This window comes from Nerophis lumbriciformis, linkage group LG05, assembly GCF_033978685.3.
Source record: "Nerophis lumbriciformis linkage group LG05, RoL_Nlum_v2.1, whole genome shotgun sequence".
Classification (NCBI taxonomy): domain Eukaryota; kingdom Metazoa; phylum Chordata; class Actinopteri; order Syngnathiformes; family Syngnathidae; genus Nerophis; species Nerophis lumbriciformis.
This window is the reverse complement of record NC_084552.2, coordinates 21,856,341-21,879,316: the sequence shown is the minus strand read 5'-3', so window position 1 is coordinate 21,879,316 and position 22,976 is coordinate 21,856,341. Positions and strand designations below refer to the sequence as shown.

At 41.6% G+C, this 22,976-nt stretch overlaps 2 protein-coding genes across 3 annotated transcripts in view; one reads left to right on the top strand and one right to left on the bottom strand.

Moving 5' to 3' along the window:
* Positions 1 to 3,376, top strand: part of LOC133606785 (RELT-like protein 1) — a 36,426-nt gene extending 33,050 nt beyond the window's left edge. Inside the window, exon 7 of the mRNA XM_061961112.2 lies at positions 1,301 to 3,376. Within this exon, the coding sequence (XP_061817096.1) occupies positions 1,301 to 1,330 (30 nt within the window). The 3' untranslated portion in view covers positions 1,331 to 3,376. The remainder of the gene's footprint in view (positions 1 to 1,300) is intronic.
* The window catches only part of nwd2 (NACHT and WD repeat domain containing 2), a 144,659-nt gene continuing 125,051 nt past the window's right edge, over positions 3,369 to 22,976 (bottom strand). For both annotated transcript variants that reach the window (XM_061961108.1, XM_061961110.2), the window contains exon 10: positions 3,369 to 6,802. In XM_061961108.1, the coding sequence (XP_061817092.1) occupies positions 6,130 to 6,802 (673 nt within the window). In that variant the 3' untranslated portion in view covers positions 3,369 to 6,129. The remainder of the gene's footprint in view (positions 6,803 to 22,976) is intronic.

Sequence of the window (22,976 nt, the reverse complement as noted above, 5' to 3'; positions counted from 1 at the left end):
AGACGTATAAGATTTCATGGGATTTAGTGATTAGGAGTGACAGATTGTTTGGTAAACGTATAGCATGTTCTATATGTTATAGTTATTTGAATGACTCTTACCATAATATGTTACGTTAACATACCAGGCACGTTCTCAGTTGGTTATTTATGCGTCATATAACGTACACTTATTCAGCCTGTTGTTCACTATTCTTTATTTATTTTAAATTGCCTTTCAAAAGTCTAATCTTGGTGTTGGGTTTTATCAAATAAATTCCCCCAAAAATGCGACTTATACTCCAGTGCGACTTATATATGTTTTTTTCCTTCTTTATTACGCTTTTTCGGCAGGCGCGACTTATACTCCGAAAAATACGGTAACAAAGACTTATTAATGTAGAGTTATTTGGACACTAGGGGAACATATTCTAAGTAATAAAGACTTAATTTAGAGTTATTTGGTTAGGGTTAGGGTTAGAGGGTTAGGGCCAGGGTTAGAGGGTTAGGGTTATAATAAGGCCATGTCGAATAAGGCATTAATAAGTACTTAATAATGACTAGTTAAGAGCCAATATGTTACTAATTCACATGTTAATAAGCAACTAATTAATGGTGAATATGTTCCCCATACTAAAGTGTTACCATGTTTTTTTTACTGGTGCACAAAATGAACCATGCATGAACATCACCTTGTTCAAACAACAAAACCAACACAGTGCATAAACTCACAACAAATTACACACTTGCAAACCAGTCAGCTGTTGCCGTATCCGTAATACGCCGATAGGGAGAAGTTTGTATTTACACGATGAGTCGGGTGTGTCTTGACCTCCGCCGACTCACCGAACCCCTAAGGTTCGATCGAACCCAGGTTAAGAACCACTGATCTACAAAGATACAAATAATTGCTATTGCGACATCTAGTGAACACATTTAGAACAGCAGTTTCTTTCATTCAAAAATTTCGTCTCATTTTTATACTTAGCAAGCTCATCCCGTGGGCCGGTTAAACCTGTTCACAAGCCGTACGTTTGACACTCCTGGGTTGGAGTGTCCACCCTGAGATCGGTAGGTCGTGAGTTCAGAGGGTAATTTCACCACACTACTGTGTGTGGGACTGTCAGTGGTACTTGACATTGAAAATGACGACTTCTATAATGAACGGGGAAACAGTGAGTTCTTCTGGGATAAACCGGAAGCTTCCAGGCCATTGGTGAATTGTCAAGTGTGTCCCAACACGTTGATCCTTTAACCGCCTGTCAAAAAGAGACTTGTGTCCTTTTAATCAGTTCTCTGATTCTTCTTGTGTGTTCCCTCAGGAAGAGAACAGCATGGACGTGGAGAAATGATGACAAGTCCATTCCTCAAAAAGACAAAATCATCTGCATACTTTTTAAAAGTGGAGAATACGGTGGGCAGATGGGATCCTAACCCCACTTTCACTTGGGGCCACACTGACGCAGCCACATGAGCCACTTATTACCCGGCTCGGTAGGAGAAGTTCTTCAATATTTAATTCCTCCCGAAAGACATGCAGAGAGCTTCGTATCTCTCGGTCCAGCGGTGTGACATCATACATGTTTCCGGGTGGAGCGTGTGGCAGCTCGATGATATAGGACTTCTTGAACCGGTACAGCCAGTCTGTGTCCAAAACAAAACAAACAAACGAAGTAGGAATAACCTACGGGGCCAGGAAAGCTGTGTGGAGCCTTGGCAGGTGTAATCATAAGAAATAAAGCATCATCCTGTGCACCAGCCGGGAGGAATATATCAATTAGTGCAATGTATAATGGCTTCTTTGTGCCACTGAGACATTTAAAAATGTTACATTTTATTGGTTCAACTTGGTTTTCTACAGCATGTTAGGAAAGCACTTGTTTTTAACTCAGCCTACTATTATTAATATATGATGATGCCGTGAAGGGACAACATTATGGGGTGCGTTCACACTTGCCATGTTTGGTTCATTTCAAAAGAACTCTGGTGCGTTTTTTGCTCTGCTCGTACGGTTCGTTTGGTCGAGTGCAAAAGCGTTCGTCTGAACAAGCGGACCGAGACTCTGGTGCAGTTTAAATGATTCAGAATGATGGTAAAAAAGCACTTTAAATGTGTATTTTAAAAGCTTTTTGTGAAACCTAGGCTGGTAAATATTATGTTACATAAAAACAACTGCAGATGGCTTTGCTGTGTGTGTTCTTGTATTTCTACCCTTCTTGAGACAACAAGGAAATGTACCTTCCATATGAGGACCGGTGAACAAGTTAGGACCGAAATCATGGTCCCAATACGGAAAACCCGTTGCATCTAATAGAGAATGTCTCATTTGCACCCCTGGTGTTGAAATCTATCAAAATTAGGGTGGTCCCAAAAAGGAAGGATTTTTCAAATTGACTGTTGGGTTTAAAAGTGCTCCCCCTTATGGTCAACATATGAAATAACTGTGTAAAAAATTTGAAGTGCTCCTCCTCTGGCCAACATATGTAATAACAAGTGTGTATAAGAAATTGAAAAGATTAAAAAAAATAATTAAATATGTATATAGAGACGTACTGTAATAACTTGAAGTAAATAATGAAAATTAAAAAAAAAAGTTTTTTAATTTTCATTATTATTATTATTATATATTATTTCATAATTATTATTATTATATTATTATTCAAACACAATTTTTAATAAAAAAATATTTTTTTATATTTGCATAGTATGTATATATTATTTATGTTGTAATCACAGATCTTTATATATCTAGAAAGGGTGGTAAAGAGGTAGGCATTTTTCTCAGGTCTCAAGAAGGTAACAAATACAAGTGTGTGTGTGTGTGTGTGTGTGTGTGTGTGTGTGTCAGCCCAGCACAGCGCTCCTTTTAAAAGTATGTTTTAAGAACTCTTGGTGAAATATAAGCTGGTGAATATAGCAAAATATAAAAGTAACCAAAAATAATCAACCCATTTTGGTTTGAAATATTTGAGTGACATCAGGCAAGCTACCTAATCAAGCCTTTAATTGATGTCCTCGCCTTTGGTTGCGTGACAAAAATACCGGCGTGGACCAAAGTGCGCACTAAGCCCCCTCTCTTTACAGTTCCGAACCCGAAAGTGTGAACGCAACCTTCGAGTGTTGGAAGCAGCCAAGTTCTGTTCGCACATCTTTTCCGGGCGGGCGGGGGGCCTTCGGTTTTGTCTGTCATGTTGAAAAAAAAATGTGCGGCTGAGCTCCGTGGAAACCAAAGCAAGAGCGTTGACGTCCGTCTACCTCTTCTCGCCTTCCTGCGGGGTCATTTCAGCTTTTTCATTGTGCCACGTTTGTTTTGAAAGCATTGCATATATTTGTACGTGTTTTATTGATTGCTGTGTTTTTATTTAATGACAAAAAAATAAAGATGTATACATATCAGAGCTCACAGAACTGTTTGTTGGGGGAATATTGGGATCTTCGTACAGTGCAGTGTTTTTCAACCTTTTCTGAGCCAAGGCACATTGTTTTCATTGGAAAAAATCCGAAGGCACGTCACCAACAGAAATCATTAAAAAATGAAACTCCGCAGCCGATATTGACAGTAAAAAGTCGTTCTCGCAATTGTTGGATATGAATTCAAACCATAACCAAGCATGCATCACTATAGCTCGTCTCAAAATAGGTGTACTGTCACGACCTGTCACATCACACCGTGACTTATTTGGAGTTTTTTGGTGTTTTCCTGTGTAGTGTTTTGCACTCCTATTTTGGTGTGTTTTCCTGTTTTCTTGGTAGTTCCCTGTAGCAGTTCCATGTCTTCCTTTGAGCGCTATTCCCTGCACCTGCTTTGTTTTTAGCAATCAAGACTACTTAAGTTGTGCGGACGCTATCCTTCTTTGTGGGAACATTGTTGACTGTCGTGTCTTGTACGGATGTACTTTGTGGACGCCATCTCCGCTCCACACGCTGTAAGTCTTTGCTGTCGTCCAGCATTCGGTTTATGTTTACTTTGCAGTTTTGGTTTCGTTTTGCATAGCCTTCCCTAAGCTTCAATGCCTTTTCTTAGCGGCACTCGCCTTTAGTTTATTTTGTCTGCATATTGTGATCACGACAAATCTTAAGTCGTTATTCCCGAAATCTACAAAGCAATTGGCTACCTGCTGCCACCTACTGATATGGAAGAGTATTACACGGTTACTCTGCCGAGCTCTACACAGTACAGACACTCAACAACGGCACATTATTTGCGGATTATAATTACTGGTTTGCATAAAATATTTTTAACCCAATTAGGTGAAATAAAGTAACTATAATATAATAATAGAACTAATAGTCTACTGTAGAAATAAGCAACATATTACCGTATTTTTCGGAGTATAAGTCGCACCTGCCGAAAATGCATAAAAAATAAGGAAAAAAACATATATAAATCGCACTGGCCAAACTATGAAAAAAAACTGCGACTTATAGTCCGAAAAATACGGTACATAAAGTGAGGCAGTACGGTGGAAGAGGGGTTAGTGCGTCTGCCTCACAATACGAAGGTCCTGAGTAGTCGTGAGTTCGATCTTTCTGTGTGGAGTTTGCATGTTCCCTCCGGGTACTCCGGCTTCCTCCCACCTCCAAAGACATGCACCTGGGGATAAGTTGATTAGCAACACTAAATTGGCCCTAGTGTGTGAATGTGAGTGTGAATGTTGTCTGTCTATCTGTGTTGGCCCAGCGATGAGGTGGCGACTTGTCCAGGGTGTACCCCGCCTTCCGCCCGATTGTAGCTGAGATAGGCTCCAGCGCCCCCCGCGACCCCGAAGGGAATAAGCGGTAGAAAATGGATGGATGGATGGATACATAATCTCCCACAGCACACTAGACTGTATTTCACGGCACAGTGGTTGAAAAACACTGGTGTAGTGAAATTTGAACGCGGCCACGCTCCACCATTTAGCAAATGTCACATATGTATGTGAATGAGTAAAAAAGGCATCAGCAGAAGTAAGCGTTAGAAAGCAGTCACAGCGCCCGTAGGGCCGTGTCCACGTGGTTCAAGTGCACAAGGCGACGCCATCTCGCCTGTGGGGCTGAGCTTCCCTTTGCCCAAACACAGGAGGTCAGGGCTGGGCGGGCGTGGCTGCAAATATTGATTCTTGTTGTACACACACGGCTGTTTACCTCAGCTCTTCCCCAAGGAAAAAAAAAAAAAATCCTCACATGACAAAATCTAATCTCATCGTGCACCATTACGCAGGTTTGGGCACCGGTGCACATTTGGAAGGGGGTGGCAGCAGGGAAGCCTGGTCAATGTTTAACGCCGAAACACCGCGACCTTCTGGACCAATCAACTGCAGTACACGACTACATGCAGGCGCCGCTTCGATGGGTGTAATGTTTAACTCTCAGGGTCTGTTTGCAGGGAGAGGGTGAACATTTCATGAGGTATCAGGCCTGGAATTCGGCTTGCCCCAGGAAATACATTTGGAAGTCTGTACTTTTCTGGCCATTCTTCCTCCGGAGAATGCGCTGCAATTACTGTAAGCTCCCCAAAAAGCCCGGGGACAACACAAACATGTCAGGCTATTTGCTGCTCTCCGCGGTCACTGATCAAGAATGTCTGCGGCGGTGAAACATTGACGGACGGATGCCGAGTGCAAGTGTAAGGAAGCGGAGTGGCGCCACAAACAAACACGTCCACGCAACAAAAATGCATTCGGCCTTAAAATGTGCCGCTTCTGTCTGCTGGGAGCTGCGGCACCAGAGCCCGCAGGTGCTCATTAGCGGCCACCTGGGCGGTGATGCCAGTCGTTTGTGAAGTCTGGGGGGAGTCAACAAACATTTGTGGGAGCTGGCGAAGGAAACACATCCCTGGGATTTGGATCATACAGTTGTTGAAGTCAAGTCCCAGTTCCCTGTGTCCTCCTTATTACTAAAAATGGGTGCATCAAAGGGTTTGTTTCAATGAAAGAAGGTTGTCCACTTTGCGTACCAGCGAGTGTGAACTCATATCACACAGCAGAAAGGAACATGAGAAAATTGTGCTTGGTCCTGCGCTTCGAAAATCCTAACGAAGGCCTAAAGATTCTGTCCACTCGCAAAAAAGAAAACGCTGATTCAACGCTAAGGTTTCACTGGACGACCGGAGTGTTGACACGCTTGCCTCGCAACGTGTTTTCTTCTGAATGCAGTCCACGGGCATCCCTTACTCACAGTCCTCCCCGGCCGTGGCGGCTTCGAGGGCGGCGAGAGCCTCGGCCACCATTGAGTCCGTGACGCTTTGCACCTCGTCCTCCTCGTCCTCGCTCTTTGTCACGCAGATGCCGCTTTCCACGGTGGACACGTCTGCCGCCTTGCATTTGCGCTCGTATCTGGTGTCGCCTGACGACAGGCTGGTGGTGCTGGTTTGGATGTCCACGGACAAGACACTGCCCTCGTCCCCCGTGTCGCACGGGTACTCCGGTGTGCCCCCTACACCTTCGTCCACCTCGTCCGCCGACAGGCTTCCGCCCGCATTGATGCTGTCCCAATGTCTCAACTCGCCGAAGACCCTCTGATTGTACACCGGTACCTGACTGTGGCGCGTGTCCCGCATCACCCATTGCGGCCCCAGAGCGTTCGGCTGGATGATGTAGAGGCCCCCCTCTGCAGGGGGGGCGCTGGATGGCGCGGGCGGAGGCGCGGCGTGGAGCCTGTGGTTGACGTGGTTGTTGTCCACCTCGAGTCTGAGGCTGCTGTCATAGGCCAGGTTGTGGAAGCCCTCCTTGTCCTCGTTCAGCGAGCGGCGGCCGCCAAGGGCCCCGCCTGAGAGGCTGTGTGTGCGGTAGAGGGAGTCCGTCTTCCTCACATCCGCCGCCACAGAGGGATCGGACATGTAACTGGGAATGACAGGAAGAGCACAATTTGGATTTGGTATCTTGGCACTCAGCATGTTGAAAAACAAAAAAAAATCAATCCTACAAACCCCGTTTCCATATGAGTTGGGAAATTGTGTTAGATGTAAATATAAACGGAATACAATGATTTGTAAATCATTTTCAACCCATATTCAATTGAATATGCTACAAAGACAACATATTTGATGTTCAAACTGATTTTTTTTTGCAAATAATCATTAACTTTAGAATTTGATGCCAGCAACACGTGACAAAGAAGTTGGGAAAGGTGGCAATAAATACTGATAAAGTTGAGGAATGCTCATCAAACACTTATTTGGAACATCCCACAGGTGAACAGGCAAATTGGGAACAGGTGGGTGCCATGATTGGGTATAAAAGTAGATTCCATGAAATGCTCAGTCATTCACAAACAAGGATGGGGCGAGGGTCACCACTTTGTCAACAAATGCGTGAGCAAATTGTTGAACAGTTTAAGAAAAACCTTTCTCAACCAGCTATTGCAAGGAATTTAGGGATTTCACCATCTATGGTCCGTAATATCATCAAAGGGTTCAAAGAATCTGGAGAAATCACTGCACGTAAGCAGCTAAGCCCGTGACCTTTGATCCCTCAGGCTGTACTGCATCAACAAGCGACATCAGTGTGTAAAGGATATCACCACATGGGCTCAGGGACACTTCAGAAACCCTCTGTCAGTAACTACAGTTAGTCGCTACATCTAATAATAATAATAATAATAATAATGACTTAGATTTATATAGCGCTTTTCTAGACACTCAAAGCGCTTCACAGAGAAGTGAGAAGCCATCATTAATTCACACCTGGTGGTGGTAAGCTACTTTCATAGCCACAGCTGCCCTGGGGTAGACTGACAGAAGCGTGGCTGCCAATTTGCGCCTACGGCCCCTCCGACCACCACCTATCATTCATCATTCATTCACCGGTGTGAGTGGCACCGGGGGCAAGGGTGAAGTGTCCTGCCCAAGGACACAACGGCAGCGATTTTGGATGGTAAGAGGCGGGGAGCGAACCTGCAACCCTCAGGTTTCTGGTACGGTTGCTCTACCCACTACGCCATACCGCCCCCATCTGTAAGTGCAAGTTAAAACTCTCCTATGCAAGGCGAAAGCAGTTTATCAACAACACCCAGAAACGCCGTCGGCTTCGCTGGGCCTGAGCTCATCTAAGATGGACTGATACAAAGTGGAAAAGTGTTCTGTGGTCTGAAGAGTCCACATTTCAATTTGTTTTTGGAAACTGTGGACGTCGTGACCTCCGGACCAAAGAGGAAAAGAACCATCCGGATTGTTATAGGCGCAAAGTTGAAAAGCCAGCATCTGTGATGGTATGGGGGTGTATTAGTGCCCAAGACATGGGTAACTTACACATCTGTGAAGGCGCCATCAATGCTGAAAGGTACATACAGGTTTTGGAGCAACATATGTTGCCATCCAAGCAACGTTACCATGGACGCCCCTGCTTATTTCAGCAAGACAATGCCAAGCCACGTGTTACATCAACGTGGCTTCATAGTAAAAGAGTGCAGGTACTAGACTGGCCTGCCTGGAGTCCAGACCTGTCTCCCATTGAAAATGTGTGGCGCATTATGAAGCCTAAAATACCACAACGGAGACCCAGGACTGTTGAACAACTTAAGCTGTACATCAAGCAAGAATGAGAAAGAATTCCACCTGAGAAGCTTAAAAAATGTGTCTCCTCAGTTCCCAAATGTTTATTGAGTGTTGTTAAAAGGAAAGGCCATGTAACACAGTGGTGAACATGCCTTTTCCCAACTACTTTGGCACGTGTTGCAGCCATGAAATTCTAAGTTAATTATTATTTGCAAATAAAAAATAAAGTTTATGAGTTTGAACATCAAATATCTTGTCTTTGTAGTGCATTCAACTGAATATGAGTTGAAAAGGATTTTAAAATCATTGTATTCCGTTTATATTTACATCTAACACAATATCCCAACTCATATGAAAACGGGGTTTGTACATACTTCAGCTAACATGTCCAGGATTTGTTCAGATGGACCAGCACACGTTGACCTACATTGCTTTGAGCATTCTTAATGTACAAAATCTACATCAAACGTTTTTCACCTCAGAAAACCAAACATAATGACCAACATTGAAATACAGTAGTGTAGTAGGCCTAAGTATTCATCAACAACAAAGCAGATGTTTTATCAAACATTGACAGTAACAGTTTGAACTCTAACAAACACTGTGTTTGAATAAAGGAAAAATAAAACACTAATCACTTAAGGCAGTGGTCCCCAACCTTTTTGTAGCCGCGGACCGGTCAACGCTTCAACATTTGTCCCGCGTTTTTTAATAAAGAAATACAATCATGTGTGCTTACGGACTGTATCCCTGCAGACTGTATTGATATACATTGATATATAGTGTATATATTGTGTTTTTATGTTGATTTAATAAAAAAATTAAATAAAATAAAAACAAATTTATTTTTTTTCCTTGTGCGGCCCGGTACCAATCGGTGGTTGGGGACCACTGGCTTCAGGGATTCTTTGGCGTACTACCATGTGGAGCCCATGTACCACAGTTTGAGAACCACTGATCTAGGTTATTTTGAAGGGGAACTGCACTTTTTGGGGGGAATTTTCACAATCATTATGAAAGACATGAAGACGGATGGATTAAAAAAAAAGTATTCTAAATATTAAATAGATGCTATCAAAGGATCGCTTACAATGGAGCCTATGAGCTGTTCAATTCCGCCTACAAAGCCCTTAAAAAAACACCTGCAATAGAGTTGTATGTACACGATGTACAGTAAGTATTTTTGTCATGTCGCAACTTTTATAATAACATTTAATAGATACATATTGTGATAATTTTAAACGTACATTAATTTCAAACAAAGCATTCAATGCAAACAAGCATTCATTTCAAAAACGCATCATCTGATTATTACTCACTGCAGACTTCACGAGAGCCAATAAACATAATAAAACATCACTTACTGTACAATGTCTGCTGGCATTATGATGCAGACTGCTAGGATGTTCATATATTCTCATTTAGATGAAGAATGACTCATAATCCTCACAAGAAACGGGGTGGGAGGGCGGTTTTTGTCAGTTTTGGGTCAAATGGCTCTCAATGTGTCCCAGCTTGTCAGATTATCTCACGAGCAAGCTACTTGTTATGTGAGATGCATGATTTATGATCTACAATAAATTTGCAGGGAAGCGAGGGAACAGCAGACCACTCGATGATGTAAACATCGGCACACGGGAAGTGATCACGGAGCCGCTATAAATAGTTTGTCTGCGTTAGCGCTTATAATAACAATAGCATTAATTCTAGGTTAATATTCAAGCCGCTATAAATAGTTTGTCTGCGTTAGCGCTTATAATAACTATATCACTAATACTTGGTTAATATTCAAGCTGCTATAAATAGTTTGTCTGCGTTAGCGCTTATAATAACAATATCACTAATACTTGGTTAATGTTCAAGTCACGGAAAATAGTTTGTCTGCGTTAGCGCTTATAATAACAATAGCATTAATTCTAGGTTAATATTCAAGCCGCTATAAATAGTTTGTCTGCGTTAGCGCTTATAATAACAATATCACTAATACTTGGTTAATATTCAAGCTGCTATAAATAGTTTGTCTGCGTTAGCGCTTATAATAATAATATCACTAATACTTGGTTAATATTCAAGTCACGGAAAATAGTTTGTCTGCGTTAGCGCTTATAATAACAATAGCATTAATTCTAGGTTAATATTCAAGCCGCTATAAATAGTTTGTCTGCGTTAGCGCTTATAATAACAATATCACTAATTCTTGGTTAATATTCCATCCATCCATCCATCCATTTTCTAATAGTTTGTCTGCGTTAGCGCTTATAATAACAATATCATTAATTCTTGATTAATATTCAAGTCACGAAATGTAAATGGAGTATTGCTGGCGCTTTTTCAATGGTTTCGGATTTTATGGGCAGAATAGTAGAGCTTCCACTGGCTTCACTGTAAGCAGAATTTTAATTACGTTTGTTTAATATTCAGAATGCATTAAAAAAAAAAAAAACATCCGTCATGTCTTTCATAATGATTGTAAACGACAGGCAGACAATTAAAAATAAATAGTGCAATTTCCCTTTAAGTGGTTTCTTGTCATGTTTTTGTATGGAGCCCTCAGTGGGAAAATGTGGACTCCCCCTGTTGTAGTATATTTATTTTCTCAAGGCGCAGACATTTCCTCCCGAGGAAGCCTCGTGTTTTTCACACCCATCTTCTATTTGTTGTCTTTCTGCCTTCCCTGCAGAGCTCGTCCATCTTGCACCTCTCTGCAGGAGTCTTTCTGCTCGCCTCCCCGCCCGTTGTCTGCCACGTGTCCTCGCTCTCTACACTAATCTATTGCTGCTTTACGCGTTCTCGTCAAAGCACTTTTCGACAAGCCCTCATTTCGATAACATGATTCTTTGCTCTTTCACCCTCGGAGCCCAGCGCCTCCCTCGCTCACTCCCTCACTTGCTCGCTCACCCTTGAAGCCTTCCTTTGCAAAGCTGATAAAAATGATGTTTTCTTTCCTCACGATCCCTGTACCGGCAACCAAGTTAGAAAAAAACAACAACCCAAAAATGTTATAAATACATGGTCGTCTAGGAAAATAAAAAAAGGAGGCCCTTTTTAGTGAAAAAAAATCACTGAAAATTAGTGCGTTTGTATTAAAGGGGTCATATTATGATATTTTTTCTACATTTAAAACACTTCCTTGTGGTCTACATAACATGTAATGGTGGTTCTTTAGTCAAAAATGTTGCATAGATGATGTTTTACAGATCATCTTCAAGCCGCTTTCTGACCGTCTTTTGAGGGTGCTCTGATTTACGTGCCCCCACTTCGATAGCATCTTCTTCCCCATTAGCTACGTTGTAGTATTTGGTTTCATTCGAGTCCTGGGCATGACGTTAAAGTGCATCCGGCAGTGGAGGCTCCTCTATGGGGTCTTGGGGCACTAGGAGGTTAACCCCTTTACTACTGTTACCCCAGGTGGCCCTTGGCAAAGGCCTAGTACCTGACTGCCCCCTAGCCAGGGATACGGTGAAGACCTCAACGGCGGAGCAGGCGGAAGACGGTAGATTTAAGAACTACCACAACGGCTGCGATGGCGGAAGAAGGCTGCAGCAGAAAAGGGTCCCCAGTCGTCTTGGAATCCATGCCACTGGACCCTGACCCGATTCTGTCAAGGATCTTGTGGTGACTGTCTGTGCACCAGTCTCCCCACGTAAAACAAAGTCACGCACCGGCATCCTCCATAAAGGGATACACCCCTACCAGGAGGATCGTCATACTCGTTCGAGTGACCGCCGATGATGATGAGTATTTATTTAGTGCTTCCATAGATATAAATTAGAACTATTCATCATGACGTTGTATTAGAAATGGCAATGGCAGAGGATGCATGTCCATATATGAGCCAGTCTGCCCCACAGCAAGAGGATAAAGAAAAAGAAGGAGTTTATTAACGTCACGCTTGGGAAAAAATTGTGCAAATTCCAAACGGTTTGTTCGGAGGAAGTACGAAGGAAGGCAATATTGTTTTATAAATATCTCCGCCAAGGTTTGATTTCTAATTTTCGGGACTTATGCAGATCCCAAATACACAAAAACAGGTACCAATAGGTAAGAAAAGTTGGTTTTGCATAATAGGTCCCCTTTATGTATAGGAAGTAATTACAGTAAATCTGGGATCTGAGCCGAGGATGTCGTTGTGACTTGTGCAGCCCTTTGAGACACTTGTGATTAAGGGCTATATAAATCAACTTTGATTGACTGATTGAAATATAAATTGAGAAGGACATTTCTGTGGAAGAGCTAAAGTGAAATGCTGCGAGGAAAATGATTGCATTGTGGAAAGTTGAATGGTTTGAATAGAAAAATAATTATTAATTCCTTTTTAACGGGAGTTTCATGGCTGGAAAATGCGAACTCTGAGGGGGAAAAACTGGATTTTTTTTGGCGTGTTGTAAATGTTATGACTTTGGGAAAGCAACCATTGTTCAGATCAAGGAGGATATTATTTGTTTGGCAAATGTGTCATTTTGGGAATTATGGGATTTTTTCCCAATGTTAGCAAATAACCCAAATGAACTAAATGTTTTTATGTTCAAATTCTTAGAATTAAAATGTGCAACTTCTACAAATCGTCTCTTCAATTTCAAAGGGGAATATTTCTGTGGGAATTTCCTGGAATGTAGCAAAACTCACCGACATGTTCTGAAAAAGACTAACGTATTGATGTTCGTGGATGCTCTTCAACATACATACATTTTCTACCGCTTGTCCTTATATTCACGCAATAATAGTTAGAAGAGTTTTAAAGTAAAAGCTCCCAACTAGTGGACATCCTGGAAAGTACGTGTGCCTGTGACCCAGTAACCTACAGGACAACTCGGCCAAACAGGACTAAGCCCAGAAATGTGACACTCCGGACAATTAGGAAGGTATGTGTGTGTCACAAGCGTTCACATCTGTAATTAAGAGTCAGGAATGCGAATCAAAGCGCGGAGGTTTCTTAATCTCCAATCAAAATGTTGCCCTTACCAGCAGAGGTGGGTCAAGTAGCCAAAAATTGTACTTAAAGCGGGACTGCTCTTTTTTTTTTTAAATCTTGTCCGTTGTTCACAATCATTAATGAGAGACAAGAACACACATCTCTTTTTTTTGGGTGGTGGGATTTAAAGATGATAAAGACTTTTAATGGGAGCCACTATTGTAGCCTCTAGAACAATTTCAAAACCCTCCATCAAAGTTTTGTATACAGGCTGCAAGTCTATGTATAATGTACTAACAGACACCTTCATAACAATATGTAATATGTTCAATATTTACCGTATTTTGATCGTTTATATCTTCCTTCTCTGGCGTATTCATTTCCGTTTCCAAAGCAACGCACTTCTGACTTTCGGCAACAAATGTGTGTTCCTACTTCCGCAAACCAACACGTGAGTGTGCTGTAATCATGGCAGACCTGGTAGCAGACAACGAAGACGACTCTTTTTGGACAAATGAGCATTGACATTCTTATCTTTTTGAAGCTGAATATATGGAGGACGAACTGCTGCTTATAAAAGCAAGCACAAGGAAGAGGGTGAAACGTTGGGAGCAGACGGAAGCCCAGAGAGTGAGGTCGGTGCGTCATGGTCACGCTGCAAATCTACAAACCCCGTTTCCATATGAGTTGGGAAATTGTGTTAGATGTAAATATAATTTTTTTTTTTGCAAATAATTTTAGACTAGACTTAGACTTCCTTTTTATTGTCATTCAAATTTGAACATTGCAGCACAGATAAGAACGGAATTTCGTTACATAAGCTCATGGTAGTGCAGGATAAAAAAGCAATAAGGTGCATATATAAATAAATAAATATATATAAATAATATATAAATATATATATAAAATAAATAAATATATATAAATAAATAAATAGATTACTGTACAGACAAATATATAAATAATCATTAACTTTTAGAATTTGATGCCAGCAACACGTGACAAAAAAGTTGGGAAAGGTGGCAATAAATACTGATAAAGTTGAGGAATGCTCATCAAACACTTATTTGGAACATCCCACAGGTGAATAGGCAAATTGGGAACAGGTGGGTGCCATGATTGGGTATAAAAGTAGATTCCATGAAATGCTCAGTCATTCACAAACAAGGATGGGGCGAGGGTCACCACTTTGACAACAAATGCCCTTTCCCAACTACTTTGGCACGTGTTGCAGCCATCAATCAATCAATCAATCTTTATTTATATAGCCCTAAATCACAAGTGTCTCAAAGGGCTGCACAAGCCACAACGACATCCTCGGTACAAAGCCCACATACGGGCAAGGAAAAACTCACCCCAGTGGGACGTCGATGTGAATGACTATGAGAAACCTTGGAGAGGACCGCATATGTGGGTAACCCCCCCCCCTCTAGGGGAGACCGAAAGCAATGGATGTCGAGTGGGTCTGACATAATATTGTGAGAGTCCAGTCCATAGTGGATCCAACATAATAGTAAGAGTCCAGTCCATAGTGGGGCCAGCAGGACACCATCCCGAGCGGAGACGGGTCAGCAGCGTAGAGATGTTCCCAGCCGATGCACAGGCGAGCGGTCCACCCCGGGTCCCGACTCTGGACAGCCAGCACTTCATCCATGGCCACCGGACCTGTGCCCCCCCCCCCTCAAGGAAAAGGGGAGCAGAGGAGAAAAGAAAAGAAACGGCAGATCAACTGGTCCAACAGGGGGGCTATTTAAAGGCTAGAGTATACAAATGAGTTTTAAGATGGGACTTAAATGCTTCTACTGAGGTAGCATCTCTAATTGTTGCCATGAAATTCAAAGTTAAAAAACAATAGGTCCTTATGTCCCATTGCAAAAGGACTCCCGTTGGGATTCCTTTTACAATGGGCCATGTGGGCCCTAATTATTATTTGCAAAAAATAAATAAAAGTTTATGAGTTTGAACATCAAATATCTTGTCTTTGTAGTGCATTCAATTAAATATGGGTTGAAAATGATTTGCAAATCATTGTATTCCGTTTATATTTACATCTAACACAATTTCCCAACGCATATGGAAACGAGGTTAGTAGAACTTTGGAGCCAAGCTATGCCAAATTAATGGACTGCTTACCCAAATCAACTGGAAACGTCCCCGGCCAGCTTGACTAAACAAAAAAATGTCCATCGAGTAAGTCACCATACCATTGTTCATAATACATGCAGCACATCATCGTACACTACAGTACATACCCTGTCGAGCTAGCTGTGTACAAACAAAACATGAAATAATACTTTACAGATACTGTAATATGATTGTTCATGTTTTTCAATCAGCACAGATTGGTGTCATATCGCATTGTGTTGTGCATTACAAACTCAAACGCGTTTCGTGCTGACGTTGAAGCTAGCTTATCTCTTGCCGTAGTTAGCTTTTACGGCGATGTGTTACTACGGTAGAAAAAGTGTTCCCCCGTGTTCGCTCCTACAATAACAATGTTGCTACAGCTTAGTTATCCAACATAAATGAAGTATTGTTGGCGGTTTTTGAGTGCATTTTTAAAGTGATTTAGAGGTAGAATGGATTGCTCGCATTAGCTGAATTGCTAGCCACCGAGAATGAAGAGATTTTTACATGTTATAAAGCGAAAAAAAACTAAAACATGTTGTCTTCTTGTCTCTCATAATGATTGTGAACAATCAAAAAAAATCCCCCAAAAAAGTGAAGTTCCCCTTTAAGAGTTTTGTTACTTGGGTCATATTACTTTAAAATAAGTAAAAATAAGTCAAATACCGTATTTTTCGGAGTATAAGTCACTCCGGAGTATAAGGCGCACCGGCCGAAAATGCATAATAAAGAAGGAAAAAACATATATAAAGTCCCTATACTGTACTTAAAAATGACATCTAAGTCGCATTTTTTGGGGAAATGTATTTGATAAAACCCAACACCAAGAATAGACATTTGAAAGGCAATTTAAAATAAATAAAGAATAGTGAGCAACAGGCTGAATAAGTGTACGTTATCCATCCATCCATTTTCTACTGCTTATTCCCTTTTGGGGTCGCGGGGGGCGCTGGAGCCTATCTCAGCTACAATTGGGCGGAAGGCGGGGTACACCCTGGACAAGTCGCCCCCTCATCGCAGGGCCAACACAGATAGACAGACAACATTCACACTCACATCCACACACTAGGGCCAATTTAGTGTTGCCAATCAACTTATCCCCAGGTGCATGTCTTTGGAGGTGGGAGGAAGCCGGAGTACCCGGAGTACCCGGAGGGAACCCACGCAGTCACGGGGAGAACATGCAAACTCCACACAGAAAGATCCCGAGCCCGGGATTGAACCCAAGACTACTTAGGACCTTCGTATTGTGAGGCAGATGCACTAACCCCTCTTCCACCGTGCTGCCCAGTGTACGTTATATGACGCAAAAATAACCAACTGAGAACGTGCCTGGTATGTTAACGTAACATATTATGGTAAGAGTCATTCAAATAACTATAACATATAGAACATGCTATACGTTTACCAAACAATTTGTCACTCCTAATCACTAAATCCGATGAAATCTTATACGTCTAGTCTCTTACGCAAATGAGCTAAATAATATTATTTGATATTTTACGGTAATGTGTTAATAATTTCACACATAAGTCGCTCCTGAGTATAAGTCGCACCCCCGGCCAAACTATGAAAAAAAACTGCGACTTATTGTCCGAAAAATACGTTAATTACCTGAGTTAGTAAGTATTCAGTGAAAAGACTCCCTGAGTACCAAGTAACTGGTGCATACGTGTGATTTATTTAGTTGCGTTTTAAAATATTTGTTAAATATTTCCCCTACTTTGTGTGCGAACATTGATCATTTGGCCACCTATTGCTGTCACTAAGTGGTCCTGTGACTCCAGCACAGCTTGGCCAATCGGGCAAGACATAATTTTCACATGAAACTCTAATCTGGCTGTGAGCAGGCTGCTGTATGAACACATTTTGTTGTAAATTACACAAATTATGTTTAAATTTGGGGTAATCATAGCCAACCATATGTGCTCTCACCTTTGCTCTCACCTTTTCTAAAGTTTTACGTATCATTTCAAACGGGGTGAACACTACTTTATCTCCAGTCCTCTCGCCTGTTTTGGCCACAACCATTTTCTTCTTCACCTTCTTCCTGACGTAGTACCATATATGACAGCCTCGCACACTTTCCCCCCACTCAGTCCTCTTTCGTTTGCTGGAAACGCCAGAATACACCGTACCAAAAAGTATATTCTGGCTCACCTTCACTTCATTAAGAAGCACATCTCACTCATTGTCGGTGAATTCCTTTTGTTTTCGCCGTCTTTGCTCTTTATCTTTTCTAAATTTACAGAGTTTAGGATCTCTGGTGTAATTTAAATATAACCTGCGTATTTAAATGAGGACGTGGCCAGCTGCTCTGCATCATTGGCGCTCAATCCCACGTTGACTGGGAAGTAAAAAAGAGATGTGCTTGGAATAATGCGTGCGCACATTTAAATACATCTGAAACTGTTGGTGCGTACGACATTTTCTGGATTTGTGCATACATTATTTTTTAGTAGGAAATCCACGCAAGTCTTAATACACCTTGATTTTACTTGCTACATAAGCTTATAGTTAGAGATGGATATAACTTTTTGTTTTTCTAAGCATGGGAAGGAAGAAAGTGAGAGTAAAGGAACTTGCTGAGAAGAAGTAGTAGACGATATTCATTGAATTAAAGAAAGGAATCATCAAACACATGACAGAGCGTGGAGCAGGCTTGGAGTAGTTCGAGCGTATTACTGCTGGTGTGCACCATACTGAAGCAGAATTGAGGCGCTAAAGCCAAGGATGTTAGATATTATGTAAATGGCTGACATGTGTCTATTCAATTATGGAGAAGCTGCTCATGGTGTGTTTGACATAAATGGTAAATGCTCTCTATTATTACATTACTTCATAAAACTACTATAGTTGTTTGTAGTACATTCGATTGCTTGGATTTTACTGACGTCACGTCCCGCTTATGCGTGGTGGTCAAACTAGCTCTGTTCTCAATGGCTGGTAGGCGCCATTTAGCCTTTCTCAAAGAAAAAAATGCCCTATGCTTAAACGTTTCTTCAGAGTTTATCGAGAGGTAATCAAAAAGGGCGGACGAGTGCAAGATTTTACAAAACGATGACGAGAAAAGCATGAAGCTCACACTCCACCCAAGGGAACAGAGTCGAAGACTGCATGAGTTTGCAGTGAACACTTCATTAAAGGTTTGTATGATATATTTTTACGGTTATTATTTCCCATTTAAGTATTATCTTGATCAGGGATCCCCAAAATACGCCAGCGTCTCAAATCAGGCCCGCGGGAAGTCCCAAGTATAAAAAAACCCCCAAAAAAACAAAACCATTTTTTTTTTCTGTCTTTTCTTATCCACTTTATTTCGCTTGCTACTCACTGTGTCTCCTAGCTTTTCAGGCAAATTATATTGTCTAAAAATGCATTTTCTCATCGATAACGTGACATCATCGCGCGCGGGAAGTGCGCTGTATATATCTAATATATCAAATATATGTATGTATGTACGTATGTATGTACGTATGTATATATATATATATATATATATATATATATATATATATATATATATATATATATATATATATATATATATATATGTGTGTATATATATATATATATATATATATATATATATACATATATATGTGTATACATATATATGTATATATATATATATGTGCATATATATATATATGTGCATATATATATATATGTGCATATATATATATATATATATATATATATATATATATATATATATATGTGCATATATATATATATATATATATATATATATATATATATATATATATATATATATATATATATATATATATATATATCAGGCATGTGATTTGACCACAATGAAAAAGACTGAAAAAATTTCCGGGGGTCTGGGGGACGAAGCTCCTGGTTTTTCACCAATTTAACATGCTAAAATTAACAAAGACAGCACCATTTGAAGAAAATATTTTAGTGTTTAAAGACATGAAAACATCATTAATAGAACATACCTTGCTTCAAGTTGTTTCATATGTTTTTGGCGTTTCGCATGTACTTCCAAAGCCTTGATCGTGATCCATAGTCAATATTATCATGACACCACGTGCAAAAAACCTTTCCGGGACGATCGATTTTCCGAATAAAATCACCGAACAAAGTCGTAACTTCCTTCTTCCCAACAGTATCAGTGATTTCCCTTTCCATCCAGTCCCATCGAAACTTTTTTTTGACATGTTTATCAATTTGTTTTACTCGTAAAGCGTCCTTTCTCTCGAGAACCGACATAGTTTACATATGGAAAATGGCGGTAATAACCATTATGAATGATGACGTTATTAACGTCATCATTCATAACAGATGTCCTGATTGGTCACAAGGAACATATCGACCAATCAACTACGGCGTAATATAAACTACGCCTCGAATCTTGATTTAGGGTCGGAAAAAAAAACGGAAAAACGGGAGATAATTTTTTTCCCCCCCCCGAGATAAAAAAAGACGGAATTCCGACTTTAGACGGAAAAATCACATGCCTGATATATATCAGGGCTGCAACTAACGATTAATTTGATAATCGATTAATCTGTTGATTATTACTTCGATTAATAATCGGATAAAAGAGACAAACTACATTTCTATCCTTTCCAGTATTTTATTGAAAAAAAAAAACAGCATACTGGCACCATACTTATTTTGATTATTGTTTCTCAGCTGTTTGTACATGTTGCAGTTTATAAATAAAGGTTTATAAAAAATAAATTTAAAAAAATAGAGAAATAAAATTAAAACAAAAAAAATAACGAAAACAATTGCCTCTGCGCATGCGCATAGCATAGATCCAACGAATCGATGACTAAATTAATCGCCAACTATTTTTATAGCCAACTATTTTTATAATCGATTTTAATCGATTTAATCGATTAGTTGTTGCAGCCCTAATTTATATATATATATATATTAGAGATGCGCGGATAGGCAATTATTTCATCCGCAACCGCATCAGAAAGTCGTCAACCATCCGCCATCCACCCGATCTAACATTTAATCAGAACCGCACCCGCCCGTTGTTATATATCTAATATAGACGATGCAAGGCATTAGTGAGGTTATAAAGCTTTTGCCTGTTAAAGAAAGGAGACTGATCCAATGCAGCACAGACATTCAATGCGTGCCACGCTGTCACGGCCCAGACGCACACCAGTGCGCAATCATATGGGAGCCGCGCTGAGCGCACCTCCAAGCGCATGGAGGTGCGATGTCCCTCGCACCCGCGGCGGCTCCACCCGGGCTCGCGTCCGAGGCTTCAGCGCGCACCGCGGCGGCCATCCTACTCGTCGCGGCCTAGCCCTCGCGGCTCTCGCTGCCGGCGACGGCCGGGTATGGGCCCGACGCTCCAACGCCATCCATTTTCAGGGCTAGTTGATTCGGCAGGTGGGTTGTTACACACTCCTTAGCGGGTTCCGACTTCCATGGCCACCGTCCTGCTGTCTATATCAACCAGGGTGAGCCCCACCCCTTTCGTGAGCGCACTGCGCGCGGAGTGACCCCTGTTACGCGCCCCCGGCAACAGGGGTGGCGGGCAGGTAAGCTGCGCGGGCGGAGCGCGCGGAGTGACCCCTGTTACGAGCCCCCGGCCACGGGGGTGGCGGGCAGGTAAGGTGCTTACCTGCTGCGCGTGACGCCGGCCGCGGCGAAGGCGGACGAGGCGGGGTGGCGGTGCGGTGGGCGCGGTGGTGACCCTGGACGTGCGTCGGGCCCTTCTCACGGATCGCCTCAGCTACGGCTCCCGGTGGGGCACTCTCGGGGGAAGGGGCCTCGGTCCCGGACCCCGGCGAGGCGTCCCTTCTCCGCTCCGTAAAAGTGTCCATCTCTTTTTTTTTTCTTCTTCTGTTGTGGCATATGCTGCAGGTGCCTGCTCGTTTTTTGTATGTGGGTAACAACATTTAACTATGTATATATATTTCCGAATTGGTTTAACTGCCACCCGCCTGAATCTATTTAAAATCTTTTTTTTTTTTATTTCAACCGCCCGACCCGACCCGCGGATAAAATCTAATTTTTTTTTATTTCAACCGCCCGATCCGCAGATAATCCGCGGACTCCGCGGTTGTGTCCGCAAACCGCGCATCTCTAATATATATATATATATATATATATATATATATATATATATATATATATATAATACTTGAATTTCAGTGTTCATTTATTTACACATTTACACACACATAACACTTCTCTCTACTACTTGCCGTAGTTTTGAAGCAATGCATGATGGGAATCCGGATGTTGTGTGTCAGTGTATTAACGTGCCGGCTGGAATAAACACACGCTGAGAAATAGCTCCGTGCCTGCCTACTTTATGGGTTATAGATAAACCTATGGATAACGGAGACATATATAATAGTCTCCTTCTTGTTGTGTGTGCAGTTACGCACTGAGCTTCAAAAGCCGTAGATGTTCTAACGTGACTGGGCCGGCACGCTGTTTATATGGAGGAAAAGTGGACGTGACGACAGGCTGTCCTCACTTAGGTCCGGCTGGAAATCGGGAGAAATTCGGGAGGAATGGTTGTCCCGGGAGATTTTCGAGAGAGGCACTGAAATTCGGGAGTCTCACGGAAAATTCGGGAGGGTTGGCAAGTATGCCCATTAGAATGCCGACTACCAGGATGTTCATATATTCCCATTTAAATGAAGAATGACTTGTAATTCCTGCGAAGAAGGCGATGGTGTTGCGTTGTCCTCGCCAGTTTCGGATCCTAAATGGCTGTCAAAGTGTACCAACTTGTCGGAATACAGACTCAAGATTTCTTCTGCTCAGGTGAGATGCATGATTTATGATCTAGAATAAACTTACAAGGAGCAAGGAAGCAAGGGAACAGCAGACCACTCCATAATGTAAACATTGGCACACAGGAAGTGATCACGGCGCCGCTATAGTTTGTCTGCGTTAGCGCTTATAATAACATTATCACTAATACTTGGTTAATATTCAAGTCACGAAATGTAAATGGAGTATTGTTGGCGCTTTTGGGATGTTTTTTTATTGGGTTTCATGGGCGGAATAGAGGAGCTCCTATTGGCTCGGCAGTAAGCAGACTTTATTTACGTTTATTTAATATTTACAAAAAAAACAATCCATCCGTCGCCATGTCTTTCATAGTGATCGTGAACGATGGGTAAAATTCTAAAAAAAAAAGTGCAGTACCCTCTTAATAAAGTGCAGAGTTGTTTCAGCTTGTGACTCTGGTGTGAAGGGAGACCAGTTCTTCTTCTTTGAAGGATGAAACCTTCATTTACATACAACCTTTGCTGCATCTGACTGATTATTATTTTCCGGCCCACTCGAGACGTCTTAGGCCCCAGTCTTCCATCTTGTCTCACCTGTGTATCATGAGAGCTCTAATTTCTCATTTCAGTGCATCTCTTGCCACTCAGCAACAGTGGAGTGGATAGGTCTGGGTGACCTCGTTAGCACGTGTGCTGTGTCAATTAACGGACACATCAGAGATGCACACTTC